Genomic DNA, 20,759 nt, shown 5'->3' on the forward strand with positions numbered 1-20,759 from the left:
GAACCCCATACTGTTTGCTGTAGTGGCTGCATCAACTGACATTCCTACAAACAGTGCACAAGGGTTCCCTTTTAAAACTCCACAACCTCGCCAACACTTGCTATTTCTTGCCTTTTCATGACAGCCATTCCAACAGGTGTGAGGTGGTATCTCGTGGTTTTGACACGTTTCCCTGACTTTGAGCACCTTTTCATGTACCTCTTGGCCATCTGTATGTCCTCTTTGGAAAAATGTCTATTCAGATCCTCTGTCCTTCCTGCTCTATTTCTGTCCTCAGCACACATCCCTGTCTAACATACTATATATCAATATTTTACTTGTTATCAATTTCCCCCAGCCAAAGGTAAGCTCTACTAGGCAAGCAATTTTGTCTAACTTGTTTACTGCTGTTTCTTTAGTACTTAGAACAATGCCCTGTACAAAGAGTGCACTCAAAACATATTTATTGAATGACAGAGTTTCTCAGTACAGTTTACACTATTCCAATCAAAGGAAAGAATGGATATAAAAACAGGGGGAGGAGAGATACACCTAAAGAAAATTCTGACAAATAAGAGCTATAATTATAGCTTGCATTTACTATGTCTTCTCCGATCATTTATTCATAATTGTCTAATGGCATTCGTGATGAATACCTGGGTTCAACAAAAAAGGAGTGAATACGCTAAGCAAAGTTCTTTTATTTTTCACGACGTTCTTCTTTTGATTTTGAGTCTTTACTCTCCTGGAGTCCTAACAGAATTGCTTCAGCCTCTAGGATAGTTGTATCTGTTGTCGCTCCCAAGAACCTAGATGTAAGTTCAAGATCTAATAGCCGCAGCCGGACTCTGGTTCCTTTCTGGTATTTCCTAAATAGTAAGAAAAAAAATTCCATTAATTCTGAATATCACTAAATGAACAACTCCTTTAAAGTAAAACCCAAATTCTAATTTTAATTTGTGTTGGCTCAAGATAACAAAATTAACACTAGTATATGAGAAATAGTTGTTTTTGACAGAAAAGTAATTTAGTTGTATCAGAATTTTCATCTTAAAGCTGCCTTTAAAGATTTTATAACCTATATAAAAATGTATTCCAAACTGAAATTCAAACAAGTTGGTTCTTGAAACTGACATTTATTTTAATGTCAGTTATTTTTAAAGTCAAAAAGTATCAAGGGGAAAAATGTTTTCAGAAACATTTTGTCTTCTAAAATTAAAATCTTCTTTTAAAGTAAAAGAAATTTTACAAAAACAAAATGGAAAACAGTCTAAGTGCAAAGTACTTAGTATTGGGGATTGATTGAACTGTAACTAAAGTATAATGCTGGCCATAACATGCATGATGGCTCAATTTGGTCAAAAAAATTTTTCAAGTATTTCATAATACCAAATGAAAACTGATACTCATTTGTCTTTCTTCCTTGATCAATTATTTTAAGAGTTTAACATCAACATTATGAAAAGGTACGGGAAAGTGAAAATATGGCTACTGAATGAAAACCACAAATCTTTAAAAATCTAAAAATATATACCTCAAGTACTCAAGTTAGTCTTAAAATTAAAATTAAAACAATTTTATATAAACAGAAAATGAAGAAACAGATTTCTCCAAAAAAGTCACTGGAAAATGATTTTAGTAGACCATATAATGAACAATGTTTGATTAGGTATTCTGGAGGAATTTATTAGTGGTCCATCAAGTAAACATTTAGGCTATTTGGCTTTTTTTTTTAAGTTATTTTTCTTTCTGGTTACAGAAGGAAATGTCCTTTTGTAAAATCTGGAAAATCATGATGTCAGTCACATTTCCTAGTCCTTCTATATGTATGTTTATATATATGTACATGGGTGTGTGTATCTGACAGCATAGATCTTACTTTCTGTCTCTGTTTAGAAAAATTAAAGAGATATCCTAGAATATTAAGGCATAGCTTTATATTCTTAGAAAAGAGCAGTTATAGAACACATTCCATAGGAATTAACCACTGGGAAAACATGCTAAGTTCACAGACAAGGTAAAGCTGAACACTATTTTCTGCAATACTTGGAGCTGTAACCTGTGTTCTAATGGATTCTTTCATTTGTCCTTACAGCACTACTCCAGTGATTCATTTAATCAGCTTTGATTCACGTCGACCCCCTTCCCATCCCCCACCACCCCCACACCCCACACAACATCCAATTAGTTATCAAGTTTAGTTCATTTTTTAACATAGATATTTCTTGAGCTTGGCCCTTCAGGTCTCATCATGCTTAGCTAAAGCTTGAGGTAGGACCTGGTCTTCCCAGAGCCCACCTTCCTAGTCCACCTCTCATAATGGTTCCACATCTGCTCTGCTTACGTGGAAATGGCCAATATCCATTCCCACACACTTCTACTGCTCTGCACCTTTGCTTCTGTTGTAGCACTGCTTGGACTTTCCTTCTAAATAAATCCTATTGATTCCTAAGTATCCAGGTCGAATGCATCAAATGCAGCTCCTGAGAGCCTCCACATTCCCCTTATCAGAATGCAGATTCTGTCATTCGAATTCCCAAGGAAGACAGAGGTTTTGCAGTCACAGACTTGGATGCAAATCTGAGCCCTGCTACTTACAAGTTGGGTAACCTTGGGTAACTTGCTTTCTCTGAACCACAATTCCCTCATCTATATAACAGACTTCGACTACTTGGCAGGTTTGCTGGGATGGTTAAATGGGATAATATTATATATTGAAAACGCATAGCCCAGTAAGTGCAAATGTCAGAGCCCTTCACTCACCTGTATTGGTTAACTGTGTAAATCTCTGATTTCTCATTAGGTCGAATACTCCCCAAGATCTGGCAGTGTATTTATCTCTGTATCCTTCCAGTGCCAATGCAGCAGGTACTCAAATGTTTGTCAATAAATTAACAAGACGCTTGCTGGCAAAAGCCACCACACTACCGACTACCTAGGTTTTCCATTCTCTTGGCTTTAGCAGCTGTGTGGCCTGGCTCATTTACTTAACCTCTCTGAAGTTTGCCTGGCAAAGTGCCTGGTGCACAGTAGTTAATAAAGTTAGTTCTCTTCTCCTTCCATTATTCATATCTGGCCTATAAACAACCATGATGAGGCGGAACAGTGACTTTTTATGAAAAAGGTTGAACATTCACAAACACTTGGGACACAATTTCTGGGCACGGTCTCACTGAAGGGGAAGCTCTCAGTGTAGATCGTTCTGTGTCATAAAATGCTAGCAATCTCCTGTTAAAAAATAAAATCAGAAATACCATGAGTGCACAGTATGCTTGGTAGTTTATGGAAAGGAACACTTTTTTTAGGTGTAGTAGCCTTTAATAATATGAAAGTTTTGTCTTCATCTCTAAAAATTATGCAAATTTTAGAAGTTATCCAGTGAGTTGGTAAAGGAGATGAAAAATGAACTGCAGGACTTTACATGTGCTAAATGAATGAAGAATCACCCACATGTATATACCTCACACTAAACAAAAAAAACCGCTAGAAGATTCTCTGACTTCTGCTACCTTGAAGTAGCTGTTTCTACTTTTATGGTACTTAATTTTCACTGTGCATTATTTCTATGTGTTATCTTCCCTAGCAGACTACAGGTTCGTTATGGGCAGGGCTTTAATCACATCTGCCTCTCTTACAGTACTGAGATGTATACATTTCATTTAATGTAGCCTTTTGAACAGTGGTTTTTCACTTTCCAGTACATCAGAAGCACCTGGGGTGCTTATTAAAAATGCAAATGAAGGAAGCAACCCCAGAGAGTGAGCTGGCAAATCTAGGGTGGGACTTGGGAATTTCCCTTTTTAACAAGCTCCCCAGGTGATTTGGATGCAGTCTTCTCTGATCAGCATTTGAGAAAAATCTGGCCTAGAATTACCTTTATTGTATACAAGACACAGCATCCTACACACATACAAAGGGCCAGTAAAATGAGGACCTCTGACAGGACTTTGTGGCCACCATTAACAGCCTTTGAGGGTAACAGATGTTTCCTATAAGTGATGAAAAAGCCAACAGACTTTAGGGTGAGTAATTTAAACAGATCAAAAAAAAAAAAAAAGGGTCAGGGAATGACAATATATAATGGAGAAAGGCACCTAAGAACAGTCCCTTGAACAAAGCCTACTGACAGCTGGGGTGGGGCTGCCTCCCCCAGACACAGACTGTCCTTTCTGGGAGACCCGGGACATGGAAAGGTTAGCATAGTCCTCACCCAACAGGAATAGCAGCCATACAATTAATGTGGAGCTTATCCGTGCTTTAACTTTGAAACACTTTATTAAAGGGAAGTAAAGAAATAACTAATGTATTTCTGAGAACTCCATTTCTGCCAATGAAATTTGAGGTGAACCTTCAGTATTGTAGTCTTTGACAATCACTTAATACCACTTAGTCTTCCCATTTGGGTTTCCATTGTTCCACATAACAAGATTTAAAATGAAAATGCCAGTAAACTCTTTCCCCAGCTTGTTTATGCAGTTCTTAAATGGCCTATTTATTCAAAGGTTTGGGCCTAAGTATAAATATCCAGAAGAGGCAATGTGGTGGTCAAGACTCTAGACTCTGGAGCCAGATGGCCAGATGTGTGCCCAGCTCTTATCCATAAATATACAACTCTGAGCTGTTACTTCATCTCTCTGTTTCAGCTTCCTCATTTGTAAAATGGAAATAATTATGCCTTCTAGGTTCCTATGAGCGTGAAATGAGTTAACACCTGCCAAGCCCTTATAAATACTCAATACATGTTAGCTACCATCATCAATCACCACCACCACCACCACCACCATCACCATCAAAACAAACACAGTGACACCTGATGCTCCAGCCTTGGCGTGATGGGGAGTACAAGGGCGGTCCCAGATATAATTCCAAGTAATTAAATCAATGAAGGATTTCTGTAGAAGGTATGTTTTGGGGGTGGGTTTTCTTTCAATAATTTTCTTTGATTCAAATCTTACTTATTTTAATGGTATAAGCATTCCTCTCTTAAAATGTATTATATAATGTATATAACATGCAATATATATAAATACATTATAAATGTCCTACAAAAAAGAAAACAATTTCTCTTGAAATGAATGGTGAATTTCCTTTGAAGATGTGAGGCAAAATAGCACTGAACAAAAGCAAGTAAAGTTCAGAGAACTGCACATTTAACAGTCCACACTTCCCAGCATTAACCACAATATAACTGAAAACAAGAAAGTAGACTATATTGTCAGTCACAGTGACTTATCTATTCTAGTATTCTTTTTGACAGTGGTTCAAGGAATACTGAGGATTGAGGGGCGGGTAGGGCTGTCTAATTTTACCTATCTCCTATCACTCTTCCTTAATTCTTGATGGAGTTAAGCCGTCAATGAATCTATTTTTAGCACATACTATTTCTTGGAAGGGGAAGATGATCATCTCAATAGGTTCATTATTTTTTCTTCCAAGAAGCATTTTTTAGCTTCCTTTAAAATTTAACATTTCATGCTGGAGAGGGTGTGGAGAAAAGGGAACCCTCTTGCACTGTTGGTGGGAATGTAAGTTGATACAGCCACTATGGAGAACAGTATGGAGGTTCCTTAAAAAACGAAAAATAGAATTACCATATGATCCAGCAATCCCACTACTGGGCATATACCCTGAGAAAACCATAATTCAAAAAGAGTCATGTATCACAATATTCATTGCAGCACTATTTACAATAGCCAGGACATGGAAGCAATCTAAATGCCCATGGACAGACAAATGGATAAAGAAGATGTGGTACATATATGCAATGGAATATTACTCAGCCATAAAAAGGAATGAAATTGGGTCACTTGTAGAGACATGGATACATCTAGAGACTGTCATACAGAGTGAAGTAAGTCAGAAAGAGAAAAACAAATATTGTATATTAACACATGTATGTGGAACCTAGAAAAATGGCACAGATGAACCAGTCTGCAGGGCAGAAGTTGAGACACAGATGTAGAGAACTAACGTATGGACACCAAGGGGGGAAAGCCGTGGTGGGGGTGGGGGTGGGGGTGGGGTGGTGTGATGAATTGGGCGATTGGGATTGACATGTATACACTGATGTGTATAAAACTGATGACTAATAAGAACCTGCTGTATAAAAAAATAAATTAAATAAAATTCAAAAATTAAGAAAAAATTTTTTACCATTTCAATAGTAGACTTAACTTCTAACCTAATCAACCATCCCCTTTCTTTATATACCAGACACTATCTCCTCTATGTCTTCTTTCTATAATGAGGTTTTATTATTTTTAAATTTTAATTAGTTTTTCCTCATTCCTTTGATTACATCAATGGACTCTTCCTTCTCAAAATGCACAAATACCCATAATTTTGCTACAATTTTAAGAGGTTCACAGATTACCTGAAGGTCATCTACGGACCTATAAGATTAAAAAGTTTTGTGCTAGATTTTAAGTCTGTTTATATTTCTTGAGGTAAAAGAAATGGGTTCTCATTCCATCTACACAACAACATGGCCTTGTGATAATTATGTGTGTTGTTTAATTCTCAAAGTGTTTCTTAATGAAACCTAGGACTTCAATGAACAAGCTCACTGGGCCACTGCTCACAGCCACACAGTTGGTAAGTGGTAGACCCAACCTCTATCTACCACGGCCTCATTTTCTAATGGATATAAGACAAAAGTCCATGGCATATGTAAAGAAGGAATTTTTCTTTCATTACCCTGGTCACTTCCTTAAGTTTAAAACTATTAGGAATGAATAAGGACAGATGTTAAAAAGAGAATTAGGTCCACAGAAGCATAATATTTTCACTTTAAAAAATATAGAAAAGGGGGGTAAGGGGGGGAGGGATATATTAGGAGTTTGGGATTAGCAGATGCAAACTACAGTATGTAAAATAAATAAACAAGGTCCTGCTGTATAGCACAGGGAACTATATTCAATGTCTTGTAATAAACTATAATGGAAAAGAATATGAAAAAGAATATATATACATGTATAACTGGATCACTTTGCTGTATACCAGAAACTAATACAACACTGTAAATTAACTATACTTCAATTAAAAAAAATAAATCAAATAAACATGGAATGAAAAGATAAATCAATAAAATGTATCCAACAAAGGAACAGGCTTGAGATGACTCTTAAGAAGCTGAATGGGCCCCACCATCCTGAATATTTATACCATAAATGTTTGTTTATAGCAAATAATTATACCAAAATGTGTTGGAAATGTTCAGAAGTACTGTATGGCAATGATCAGATTGACATTTAGTAGGGGTGGATGGGATGGAGACATTCTGTAATGCACAGAACTCTTCCATACAACAGAGTTGTCCTGCATCTGTGCTAGACATTGATGTGGGTGAAAAACCTGCTTATAATTATCTAAGCCTAAAACTCTGTCTGCTAAATACAAAGAGTTGGTTTTTTTAAAAATAAGAGTTTAAGTATACACTAAATTTCCAAGAATGTGATTACTGTGTAAATTAATGGAAGGCTGACTTTGTCCACAGTGTTAGCAAGAGTTGCTCACTATTTCAGAAAATCACACTGCCATAACAACACCACCATTTCATTTTTGTGTCTTGCTACATGGGTTAAATGTGCCTTCCTTACAGCTTAAACTTTGGCTTATTGTCTGCATTGGGAGGAGATCCATCCCCTCTACACCTGCTATCTAAAAATATATGATTTATCTTCTCACCTTTCAATGAAATGCATTGATAAAAACTTAACTAAAATGTCAATAATACCAAAACACCGTTGCCCAACATAACTTTCTGTAATGACAGAAACAGTCCATATAAGGTGGTCATCGAGCACTTGAAATATGACTAATGTGAGTGAGGAACCAAATTTTTAAATTTTATTTAATTTGAATCAAATTTAAATAGCCATTTAGTGCAGTTATAGACAATTTCAAATTGACAATAAAAATAGTAAGCATATTTGTCCTACCATATATAACACTGGAGGGCTAGTTTTACAAGAAACATAGAACTCTGAAATAATGTGTTATAATAAATAGCTATTACTAATTAGATTCCAGCAATAATAAACCATCAGATCCATGTTTGCCATTCCTAACTCCTCAATTGTTTCTTTCCTTTCTGTGATTTTTTGTATTTTTCCTCAAATCTGTGTGACACTGTACTAGACACAGAGCAACTGAACTGTCTTTTAGATATTTATAGGTTAAAATGAAATTCTCTGTAACGACAGCTTCTTCCATGTTACAGACAGAAAATTAAGATACATGGAAGTCACTGGCCAACACCACAAAGCTGTATAAGAGGATTCACAGACTTGTCTCCTCCTCTTCCTTTCCTTGAGTTCTCAGTTACCTCTGACTTCTCAGAAGAACTGTAAACTTAACCCCTTTAGCAGTGATAAGAAGTTACCACTTCCTATGGCCTCATGTCTTCCCTTTGAAATACAATGTAAACCGTGCGGCTGCCGCCCGACTCACTGTTTTAACTGTTCCCCACTAGGAAAATGGTGACTTTCCGTGGTAACAAATAATGAATGATCAGAAAAAAGTCTCCATGGCTTAATGAAAGGTTGTCTATTTTTATACCTTTTTTAATTAGAAAAAAACACTTTGGATATTAGTTTTTCAGAAATGCCGTATTTCATATTATAAAACATGGAATACTGTTGTCTTGAAAGCAAATAGGATGTCTCCAGTGAGCATGTTCAAAATGAAAATAGCCTGTGTTTTCACTGCTTGGTGTGTTTCTTTAACTTCAAGTGCTTGCCTCCGACTGATCTTTGTGAACTCCAGCCTAAATGGATTCAATGCCAGCCTTCACCATCACTGCTCTCTTCCACGGTGCATTTTCGCAGACCATATGCTGCAGTGAATGAGCCTGCATGTCTGAGCTGTTGAGGAAAAGGGCAATTAAATCTGGTTTTGCATTTCTGTATTAAGGACATGGTTTAAAGACTTTCCTTTGGAGAGGTTTTTGACATTCTTTCCACAGACATTCTTTAACATCTGTCAGTGCATGCTGGTGACGGTTCTCGTAGACTTAAAATAGAGACAGTCTCTCTGACTAGTTCTTTGATATACATATATTAAATAATACAAAGCCGACAAATACAAGGCTTGGATTGAACCTCAGTATCCAAAGAGAATCTTGTAAGGAATTCTGACTTTGCTAGTCAATTTAGCTGTCTTGCTGTAATCATAGTTCTCAGAGGTTTTAAAAATAGTTCTCTTGAAATCATTAACCATCTATGTTTTCATCCCAGTAAGTTAAAATAGTTGAGAACTTTTTCTGATTTTCTTACAATTCGTTAAAGTTTTAAGACTTTAGAAGTAAAATTTTGTTTTCTGAAGAGAGAAAGCTAAAATGTTTCTAATGGTTCAATTACCACCTATTTGTCCCTTCTAATTCATACAAATGTTCACAGTAATGCTGATCTCTGTGTGAAGCCCGTACTTTGTCCGTGTGTGTGCGTGTGTGTGTGAGGGAGAGCATTTGCATGTGAGCATGAGGGAATATATGTACTTTATTACTCTTTAAATGAACTGTCTGGGAATCAATTTCCTCAGTTTTGAAAAGCACAATGTTAGAAGAGACCTAAGGTCTTTTGCAGTTCTATGATTTTGTTCTACTTTCATACAATTTTAAGTGTTTGAAAACAGATATAGTATAGAGAGCTATTAAGTGCAAAATTGATTAAATATACATACAAAATGCAAAATTTTAAGACTTTTTATTAGATATATAAAATATTATTATAGTCTTAAATATTCAATTAACAAATGAACTTTTTTTTTTTTTTTTTTTTTTTTTGCGGTTCGTGGGCCTCTCACTGTTGTGGCCTCTCCTGTTGCGGAGCACAGTCTCCGGGCGCGCAGGCTCAGCGGCCATGGCTCACGGGCCCAGCTGCTCCGCGGCATGTGGGACCTTCCCAGACCGGGGCACGAGCTCGTGTCCCCTGCATCGGCAGGTGGACTCTCAACCACTGTGCTACCAGGGAAGCCCCAAATGAACTTTTATATGCAGACTCTGTGGTGTATTTCAGATTTGTCTCCCTTTTTCAAAGTACCATCACTGTGTTTCCTTGACAGTGTTTCTAGTCTATTGCTTCTTTCTGTTCAATCTGTAAGATGCCTGTCAAGACTGACTCACCACATACTATCTATACTGTCTTATCAAGCACAGCATCCATGGTTAACAAAATAGAGGTAGAGAGTGCTCATAAAGTTCTGTAGCTCTCCAATAATTCAACTCATTAAAATTTAAAATGTTCATAATACTAAAATGCATTTCCTCAAATTGCTATCATCATGGATAAGAATTTTAATCTTTTTCTGCAACTCTACTATAAATGTATGATTTTGTTTTTCCCTTAAACCAAATTCTTCTTAACCTTGCCCTGCCAGTTAAGTATTTTGTGCCACAAACAGAAATTTTGTCTCTTGTTCAAACATTGATTTGTTTTATGAAATGTGAAAATGGAACATTTTTAAATGTCCAATAAATAATTTCACTTTTTAATAATGTGGAATATATATATAATGTAATATATTACATATAGCATCAATAATGATAGTTATAACTTTTTCCTAGAGTTAACAAAAGAAGATGTGTTAAGAAATTAGGGAAAGGAAAACCCTATAACCTAATAACTATATCAAGTCCATATTTATTTTAAAAAAAACAGGGCTTCCCTGGTGGCACAGTGGTTGAGAATCTGCCTGTTAATGCAGGGGACACGGGTTCGAGCCCTGGTCTGGGAGGATCCCACGTGCCGTGGAGCAACTAGGCCCATGAGCCACAACTACTGAGCCTGAGCGTCTGGAGCCTGTGCTCCGCAACAAGAGAGGCCGCGATAGTGAGAGGCTGTCACTGCGATGAGGAGTGGCCCCTGCTTGCCACAACTAGAGAAAGCCCTCGCACAGAAACAAAGACCCAACAGAACAAAAATAAATAAATTAATAAACTCCTACCCCCAACATCTTCTTTAAAAAAAACAAAAACAAACAAAAAAACCCAAAATGTTTGCTGCTGGTCAGAATATACATATATAATAAAAAAGAATATACACATATTTATATTTAGAGGGGCCAAAAACTCCAAAGGAAACATAAGGAATAAATGCTTTCAGGCACCTGAGATACGCTGATGACTAACATTAGATCAAAGTTGGAGCCAGAATTACAGCATCTAAGCAGAGGATACATTTTATGGTATACAAGTTTTGTTTTATGAGAAAAGAAAATATACACATTTATTGCCAGAGATAAGTTTTGTCAGTGTACAACAGAGGAAGGAATATGGGCTTTAAATAGTTACAGAGGGGTGGAGTCAAGATGGCAGACTAGGAGGATGCAGAATTCGCGTCTCTGCACAACTAGAGCACCTACCAGGCACCACTGGGGGACCATGGACACCTAAGGGGACGGGAGGAACCCCTAGTGACTGGGTACGATGTGGGGCGTGGGGGGGGGAGTGGGGGGGAGGAGAAGTGGAGGCTGGACGGGACTGGAGCCCTGAGGGGCGGCTGGGGGAGGGGAAGGGATCCCACGCCCAAAGGGGGAAATTGGGGAACCACTGGGAGGGCAGAGGATCAAAAGGGAGCGTGGCCAGGCTTCCCCCACCCACTTGGGCCCCCAGGAGCCTGCTGAGATCCCAGGCCTGACCCTCTGCCCACCGAGGCCCCCTCCAGCCGTGTAGGTCCTGAGGGAGTGGGAGGGAGGGAAGGGGGAGCAAAAGTAAAGGCCGGACCTCCAGGGCCGGCACCCCTGAAGGGTGGTTGGAGGAAGGGAGTTCCTACACCCAGCAAGACCCACCCACGGTTAGGGGCCCAGCAGGAACAGGGGAGACCATGGGGGAGACAGTAGGCGGGGGGCAGGGAGGAACAGAAGGGAACACGGCCAGTGCTTTCCCTGTCCACTTAGGCACTGGGGAGCCTGTTGGGCTCCCGGGCCTAACCCCCTGCCCTTGGAGCCTCCCTCCTGCCGTGCAGAGCCCAAGCCCCACCCCTACACCCCAACCCAAGGCCCTACTTCTACACTCGGAGACACCCTCTGAGACACCCTCCAACCGCTCTGGGCCTAAACCCCACCCACACACCCTCACCCAGGGCCTTAGCTCCAAACTCCACACTATGGAGAACTCCACACTATGGAGGCCCCCCTTTGGATGTGCTGCCTCTCCCCTTCCGCACAGGTCCGAAGCAGAGGCCCCGCCCCACGCTCAAACATCAACCCCACCCCCACCTAGGCCCCACCCCACCCTAAACCCCGCCCCTGCCTAAGAGCCAACCCGACCTAAACTCTGACCCCCAGAGCCAAGGCCTTTTTTTTTTTTCCTGTTGTGGTTTTGTTTACCTTGTTGCAGTTGTTTCAATTATATTTTTATTTTTCCTAATATCTTTTTTATCTTTCTAATTTTATTTTATTTTTTATTCTTTGTTATTGTACTGCTCCTTTTTTCTTTTTTTTTTTGCCACACCACACAGCATGCAGGATCTTGGTTCCCAGGCCAGAGGTTGGGACCACCGAACTCCTGTGGTGGGACACCAAGTCCAAACCACTGGACTAACAGAGAACCTCAGACCCCAGGGGATATTCATCAGAATGAGGCCCCCCGGAGGTCCTCATCTCACCACCAAGACCCGACTCTATCCAACTGCCTGCAAACTCCACTGCTGGATGCCTCAGGCCAAACAACCACTAAGACAGGAATACAGCCCCACCCATCAAAAAAAAAAAAAAGACAAAAAAATATGTTACAGACGAAGAGCAAGGTAAAAACCTACAAGACCAAATAAATGAAGATGAAATAGGCAACCTACATGAAACAGAATTCAGAGTAATGATAATAAAGATGATCCAAAATCTTGGAAACAGACTGGAGAAAATACAAGAAACGTTTAACAAGGATCTAGAAGAACTAAAGAGCAAACAAACAGTGATGAACAACATAGTAACTGAAATTAAAAATACTCAAGAAGGAATCAATAGCAGAATAACTGAGGCAGAAGAGTGGATAAGTGAGCTGGAAGATAAAATGGTGGAAATAACTGCCGGGTAGCAAAATAAAGACAAAAGAATGAAAAGAATTGAGGACAGTCTCAGAGACCTCTGGGACAACATTAAACGCACCAATATTTGAATTATAGGGGACCCAGAAGAAGAAGAGAAAAAGAAAGGGTCTGAGAAAATATTTGAAGATATCATAGTCGAAAAATTCCCTAACATGGGAAAGGAAAGAGTCGATCAAGTCCAGGAAGTGCAGAGAGTCCCTTACAGGATAAACCCAAAGAGAAACATGCCGAGGCACATATTAATTAAGCTATCAAAAATTAAATACAAAGAAAAAATATTAAAAGCAGCAAGGGAAAAGCAACAAATTGCCTACAAGGGAACCTCCATAAGGTTAACAGCTGATCTTTCAGCAGAAACTCTGCAAGCCAGAAGGGAGCAGCAGGACATATTTAAAGTGATGAAAGGGAAAAACCTACAACCAATATTCTCTACCCGGCAAGGATTTCACTCATACTTGATGGAGAAATCAAAAGCTTTACAGGCAGCAAAAGCTAAGAGAATTCAGCACCACCAAACCAGCTTTACAACAAATGCTAAAGGAACTTCTCTAAGTGGGAAACACAAGAGAAGGAAAAGACCTACAAAAACCAAACCAAATCAATTATGAAAGTGGTAATAGGAACATACATGTCAATAATTACCTTGAATGTAAATGGATTAAATGTTCCAACCAAAAGACACAGACTGGCTGAATGGATAAAGAAACAAGACCCTTATATACGCTGTCTACAAGAAACTCACTTCAGCCTAGGGACACATACAGACTGAAAGTGAGGGGATGGAAAAAGATACTCCATGCAAATGGAAACCAAAAGAAAGCTGAAGTAGCAATTCTCATTTCAGATAAAATAGACTTTAAAATAAAGACTATTACAAGAGATAAGGAAGGACACTGCATAATGATCAAGGGATCAATCCAAGAAGAAGACATAACAATTATAAATGTTTATGCACCCAACATAGAAGCACCTCAATATATAAGGCAAATGCTAACAGCCATAAAAGGAGAAATCGACAGTAACACAATAATAGTGGGGGACTTGAACATCCCACTTACACCAATAGACAGATCATCCAGTTAGAAAATAAATAAGGCAACACAAGCTTTAAATGACACAACAGACCAGATAGACTTAATTGATATTTTTAGGACATTCCACCCAAAAGCTGAAGACAACACTTCCTTCTCAAGTGCACATGGAACGTTCTCCAGAATAGATGACATCTTGGGTCACAATCAAGGCTTGGAAAATTTAAGAAAACTGAAATTGTATCAAGCATCTTTTCCAACAACAATGCTATGAGATTAGAAATCAATTACAGGAATAAAACAGTAAAAAACACAAATAAATGGAGGCTAAACAGTGCATTGCTAAATAACCAAGAGATCACTGAAGAAATCAAAGAAGAAATTAAAAAATACCTAGAAACAAATGACAATGAAAACCAGACAATCCAAAATCTATGGGATGCAGCAAAAGCAGTTCTAAAGGGGAAGTTCATAGAAATTCAAGCTCACCTCAAGAAACAAGAAAAATTTCAAATAAACAATCTAAACTTACACCTAAAGCAACTAGAAAAAGAAGAACAAAGAAAACCCAAAGTTAGTACAAGGAAAGAAATCATAAAGATCAGAGCAGAGATAAATGAAATAGAAACGAAGAAAACAAGAGCAAAGATCAATAAAACTAAAAGTTGGTTCTTTGAGAAGATAAACAAAATTGATAAACCTTTAGCCAGACTCGTCAATAAAAAAAGGAAGAGGACTCAAATCAGTAAAATTAGAAATGAAAAAGGAGAGATTACAACTGACACTGCAGAAATACAAAAGATCATAAGGGACTACTACAAGCAACTATATGCCAATAAAATAGACAACCTGGAAGAAATGGACAAATTCTTGGAAAGGTACAACCTTCCAAGATTGAACCAGGAAGAATTAGAAAATATAAACAAATCAATCACAGGTAGTGAAATTGAAACTGTAATTAAAAATCTTCCAACAAACAGAAGTCCAGGACCAGATGCTTTCACAGGCGAATTCTTTCAAACGTTTAGAGAAGAGTTAACACCTATCCTTCTGAAACTCTTCCAAAAAATTGTGGAGGGAGGAACTCTCAAATTCATTCTACGAGGCCACCATCAGTCTGATACCAAAAGACAAAGATATCACAAAAAAGAAAATTATAGACCAATATCACTGATGAACAGAGATGCAAAAATCCTCAACAAAATATTAGCAAACAGAATCCAACAACACATTAAAAGGATCATACACCATGATCAAGTGGGATTTATCCCAGGGATGCAAGTATTCTTCAATAAATGCAAAACAATGTGATACACCATATTAGCAAATTAAAGACTAAAAACCATATGATCATCTCAGTAGATGCAGAAAAAGCTTCTGACAAAATTCAACACCCATTTATGATAAAAACTCTCCAGAAAGTGGGCATAGAGGGAACCTACCTCAACATAATAAAAGCCATATACGACAAACCCACAACCAACATCATTCTCAATGGTAAAAAACTGAAAGCATTTCCTCTAAGATCAGGAAAAAGACAAGGATGTCCACTCTCGCCACTATTATTCAATATAGTATTGGAAGTCCTAGCCACAGCAATTAGAGAAAAAAAAGAAAAGGAAAACAAATTGGAAAAGAAGAAGTAAAACTGTCACCTTTTGCCAGTGACATGATACTGTAAATAGAAAATCTTAAAAGATGACACCAGAAAACTACTAGAACTAATCAATGAATTTAGTAAGGTTGCAGGATACAAAATTAATGCACAGAAATCTCTTGCATTCCTATATACTAACAACGAAAGATCAGAAAGAGAAATTAAGGAAACAATCCCATTTACCATCTCAATAAAAAGAATGAAATACCTAGGAATAAACCTACCTAAGGAGGCAAAAGACCTGTATTCAGAAAAGTATAAAACATTGATGAAAGAAATCAAAGATAACATAAACAGATGGAGAGATATACTATGTTCCTGGATTGGAAGAATCAACATTGTGAAAATGACTATGCTACCCAAAGCAATCTACAGATTCAATGCAATCCCTATCAAATTACCAATGGCATTTTTCACAGAACTAGAAGAAGAAATGTTACAATTGGTATGGAAACACAAAAGGCCCCAAATAGTCAAAGTAATCTTAAGAAAGAAAAACGGAGCTGGAGGAATCAGGCTCCCGGACTTCAGACTTTACTACCAAGCTACAGTAATCAAGACAGTATGGTACTGGCACAAAAACAGAAATATAGATCAGTGGTACAGGACAGAAAGCCCAGAGATAAACCCACACACATATGGTTACCTTATCTTTGACAAAGGAGGCAAGAATATACAATGGAGAAAAGGCAGCCTCTTCAATAAGTGGTGCTGGGAAAACTGGACAGCTCCATGTAAAAGAATGAAATTAGAACACTCCCTAACACCATACACAAAAGTAAACTCAAAATGGATTAAAAACCTAAATGTGACGCTGGACACTATAAAACTCTTAGAGGAAAACATAGGCAGAATACTCTTTGACATAAATCACAGCAAGATCCTTTTTGACCCACCTCCTCGAGTAAGGGAAATAAAAACAAAAATAAGCAAATGGGACCTAATGAAACTTAAGAGCGTTTGCACAGCAAAGGAAACCATAAATAAGATGAAAAGACAACCCTCAGAACGGGAGAAAATATTTGCAAACAAAGCAACTGACAAAGGATTCATCTCCAAAATACACAAGCAGCTCATGCAGCTCAATATCAAAAAAACAAACAACCCAATCCAAAAATGGGCAGAAGACCTAAATAGACGTTTCTCCAAAGAAGATATACAGACTGCCAACAAACACATGAAAGGATGCTCAACGTCACTAATCATTAGAGAAATGCAAATCAAAACTACAATGAGATATCACCTCACACCGGTCAGAATGGCCATCATCAAAAAATCTACAAACAATAAATGCTGGAGAGAGTGTGGAGAAAAGGGAACCCTCTTGCACTGTTGGTGGGAATGTGAATTGATACAGCCACTATGGAGAACAGTATGGAGGTTCCTTAAAAAACGAAAAATAGAACTACCATATGACCCAGCAATCCCACTACTGGGCATATACCCTGAGAAAACCATACTTTAAAAAGAGTCATGTACCACAATGTTCATTGCAGCACTATTTACAATAGCCAGGACATGAAAGCAACCTAAGTGTCCATCGACATATGAATGGATGAAGGAGATGTGGCACATATATACAATGGAATATTACTCAGCCAAAAAAAGGAATGAAATTATTTGTAGTGAAGTAGATGGACCTAGAGTCTGTCATACAGAGTGAAGTAAGTCAGAAAGAGATAAACAAATACTGTATGCTAACGCATATATATGGAATCTTAAAAAGTGGTACTGATGAACCTAGTGGCAGGGGAGGAATAAAGATGCAGACTTAGAGAATGGACTTGAAGGCACGTGGGGGAAGGGGAAGCTGGGATGAAGTGAGAGAGTAGCACTGACATATGTACACTGCCGAATGTAAAATGGATGGCCAGTGGGAGCAGCTGCATAGCACAGGGAGATCAACTCGATGCTCTGTGATGACCTAGAGGGATGGGATAGGGAGGGTGGGAGGGAGGCTCAAGAGGGAGGGGATATGGGGATGTGTGTATACATATAGCTGATTCTCTTTGTTGTACAGAGGAAACTAACGCAGCATTGTGGAGCATTTATACTCCAATAAAGATGTGAATTAAAAAAAAGTTATAGAAAGGTCTAGATTTGACTGTGACTGAGTACAAGAAACTTACCTTGTATGAACTGTTTATTTATCTGTAAAGCGATACATAACACCTGGCAAGGTTGCTTTGATGCTAACACATTATAAGGTATGGAAAGTGCCTGTCACATATATATGAACTCAATAAATAGTAGCTATTATGAAACTCACTCTGTTGATACTTATATAAAGTATAATAGAGAACTGAAAGGATAGTAACTTCAAATGTAATTTTATTAAAGATAACTAGAATACTGTTCAAATGGATAAGTCTGACAGCAACCTTCAATATATATAAAAGAAAGAAAAGGAAAACGAAACTCATTGAAGGCATTCTTTAAGTCTGAATTTGGGGCTGAGAGAGGAAGGTAATAAAATCCAGGGGTTACTTTATAAGGACAGACTTGGTGAGTCTGCAGGGAGTCAGAGCTGAGAGGCAAAACACAATCAATTGACTATGGAAACTTTTTACAGTGTTTTCTCTTTTAAAAAATACTGATGCCTGGGGTCCAACCCAGACCTACTCCCTCAAAATCAACAGGGTAGAGCTGGAGATTCATGCATATTTGGGGAAAAACTCCTCAAATGGGTCTTGTTCAAAATGTATTGTTTAAAGTGTTCATAAGTTACATTCTCTGAGTCTCTGTCTCAATCAAACTCCAAATGAATAGTTCACGGCAGTTTGGGGGCCAAGGTGAATCTTGCTCAATTCAAGCTTTAATTTCCCTAACACGTGCATGCAATACAGACGTTATATAGAAGGTCAAAGTTAGAACTGCACATTTTAAATATCAAATATGAGATGAGCAAAGTTGTTTTTCTATTATGAAAACTGAAGAGATTAATATGTATTTCCATCTATACAAAGGGCTGGATCATTTTAGGTTGGCCATATAAGGATTATTGCAGTTAAGGATATATTTTCATGACCAAAAGATTCTCAAAATCACTTCCATGGCACTTGAAAACCTAACACTTGCTGGCTTATACAACAACTGTCAAATTTAGCTGGAAAATTATCTTATGGCAGATGTCATCTCCTGATCCCATCCCTAAAATGTCCTTAATAATGTCCTTCAATGGCAGAAACTCTGTCTCCAGATTCCTTACTCCTGTAGTTTTGCCTACATTAAGAGAACAGAGGACTTCTAAATTCACTGTTACCAACCCATTTTCAGTTTCCTTTTTTCTTTTAATCTTGTTTCTGTCTCTCTGAATTAGTTACTTATTAAATAGGTATTACTGAATTTTCAACAAACACCTGCTCAACTGGGGTAAGGGGGTACCAACAAGAAAGAGAGAAACTATCCTGCTTCCTCCCAACCCATGGAGGCAAAAATGGAGTGAAAACCCATTTTCCATCAATTCCCTCGGTGGGAGGTGGGACTACTTTAGCAGGTCAATCCTGATTTCTGTGCCCTTTCAATAAGACATGAGACTTTACCAGATGTCTTTTGGAAATGCAAATACTTAAGAGATTGTTATCTCAGTAGCCTCTGTGGGCTGGCAAGAGTCAGAGAGAGAAAAACCTTTCATAAAAGAATCAAATACATGCCTGCAGATTTCATGTAATCCAGAGTGTTTCAAACAGCCTCCTCTGTAGGACGAGACTCAGTGTCTGGGGTTGGCGGGGGGGGGCGGCGGGGGACGGCGGTTAGGAAAGGGGTAGTGGAAGCAGGGAATGGAGCACAAAGACTCCTATCACATGCTGACAAGGCTGAAGTCAGGCTGGTTTTAAGAGAGACCCTTAGGGCTTGGAATAGAGCTTGCGACTTGGCCCTTCACAGTCCTGGGCTGATATTTGTCCTCTGCACCCCCAAATCTGGGTATATGCATGAAACACTCTGGTTCATGGCCTTTTAAAACTGAGGGCAATGAAGCCTAGAGAAGTTCTGTGAAATTAAAAATAAAACAGAAAACTGACTACATACGTTCAGAGAAGCAAGTCGTTTAAATGCATTTCACGTGATAAGGTGCTTTTATTTTTTTTAATTTATTTTTATTATTATTTTTTTTGCAGCATGTGGGCCTCTCACTGTTGTGGCCTCTCCCGTTGCGGAGCACAGGCTCCAGACGCGCAGGCTCAGCGGCCATGGCTCACGGACCCAGCCGCTCTGCGGCATGTGGGATCTTCCCGGACCGGGGCACGAACCCGTGTCCCCTGCATCGGCAGGCAGACTCTCAACCACTGCGCCACCAGGGAAGCCCGATAAGGTGCTTTTAGATCGCTGAAAGCTCAATAAGAATCACCAATGCGATTCTGTTCCCCCCAAAGTTACTGTAATTTAGGCTGAATTAGTACAGTATATATTCCACATTTCCCACATAATAATCCCAATCTCCTTGCACTTTTCTGACCACTCTAGGGAATTGTCACCTGTTTGGAAAGAAGACAGTGAAAGAATCTTGTATTATGTGAATGAAAAATTAAGGGAAGGAGAGCAGTTAACAGGTTGAAAAAAAAGTTGAAAAAGGACCTTATACCTGTCAGAAGAATGTGAAGGGCAAGGATTAGATAATATTATTAAAGAGGTCACAATATTTATTTTGCGCATCTACTTTGTATGCCTCCAAAAAGCAGAAATAAGAAAAAAGGGTTACAAGTTACAGAATGGCAGATTTAGCAGATTTCAGCTTAATATGAGGAAGAACTTCTAACAGAGTTGGCTGGAAGAGGAACTGGGTGTTTTGTGCATTAATGGAGGAAATCACAGGGAATTTTCGAGACGACTGTGGCAGTGATGGAGTTGGAATTCAGTAAGGGCTGAATCAGATGACTTCTAAGATTCTTTCCATTTCTAAAATTTTATGATTCTATGACTCAGAATACTCATTAGGTCTTCCACCATTCTGGAAGCATGAAAGCTGGAAAGCAAGTTAAAAAAAAGAGCAGCCAAATGGTCAGATGGTAGGTCAGATATGCAGTAAAAAATTTAAAATCCGGGGCT

At 38.5% G+C, this 20,759-nt stretch overlaps 1 protein-coding gene across 1 annotated transcript in view; it reads right to left on the minus strand.

The window, feature by feature from the left end:
• Nucleotides 1-432: 432 nt before the first annotated feature.
• Nucleotides 433-20,759, minus strand: part of MRPS28 (mitochondrial ribosomal protein S28) — a 99,800-nt gene continuing 79,473 nt past the window's right edge. The window contains exon 3 of the mRNA XM_081258354.1: nucleotides 433-848. Within this exon, the coding sequence (XP_081114480.1) occupies nucleotides 680-848 (169 nt within the window). The 3' untranslated portion in view covers nucleotides 433-679. The remainder of the gene's footprint in view (nucleotides 849-20,759) is intronic.

Source organism: Mesoplodon bidens (assembly GCF_964165515.1).
Source record: "Mesoplodon bidens genome assembly, chromosome: 16".
NCBI lineage: Eukaryota > Metazoa > Chordata > Mammalia > Artiodactyla > Ziphiidae > Mesoplodon > Mesoplodon bidens.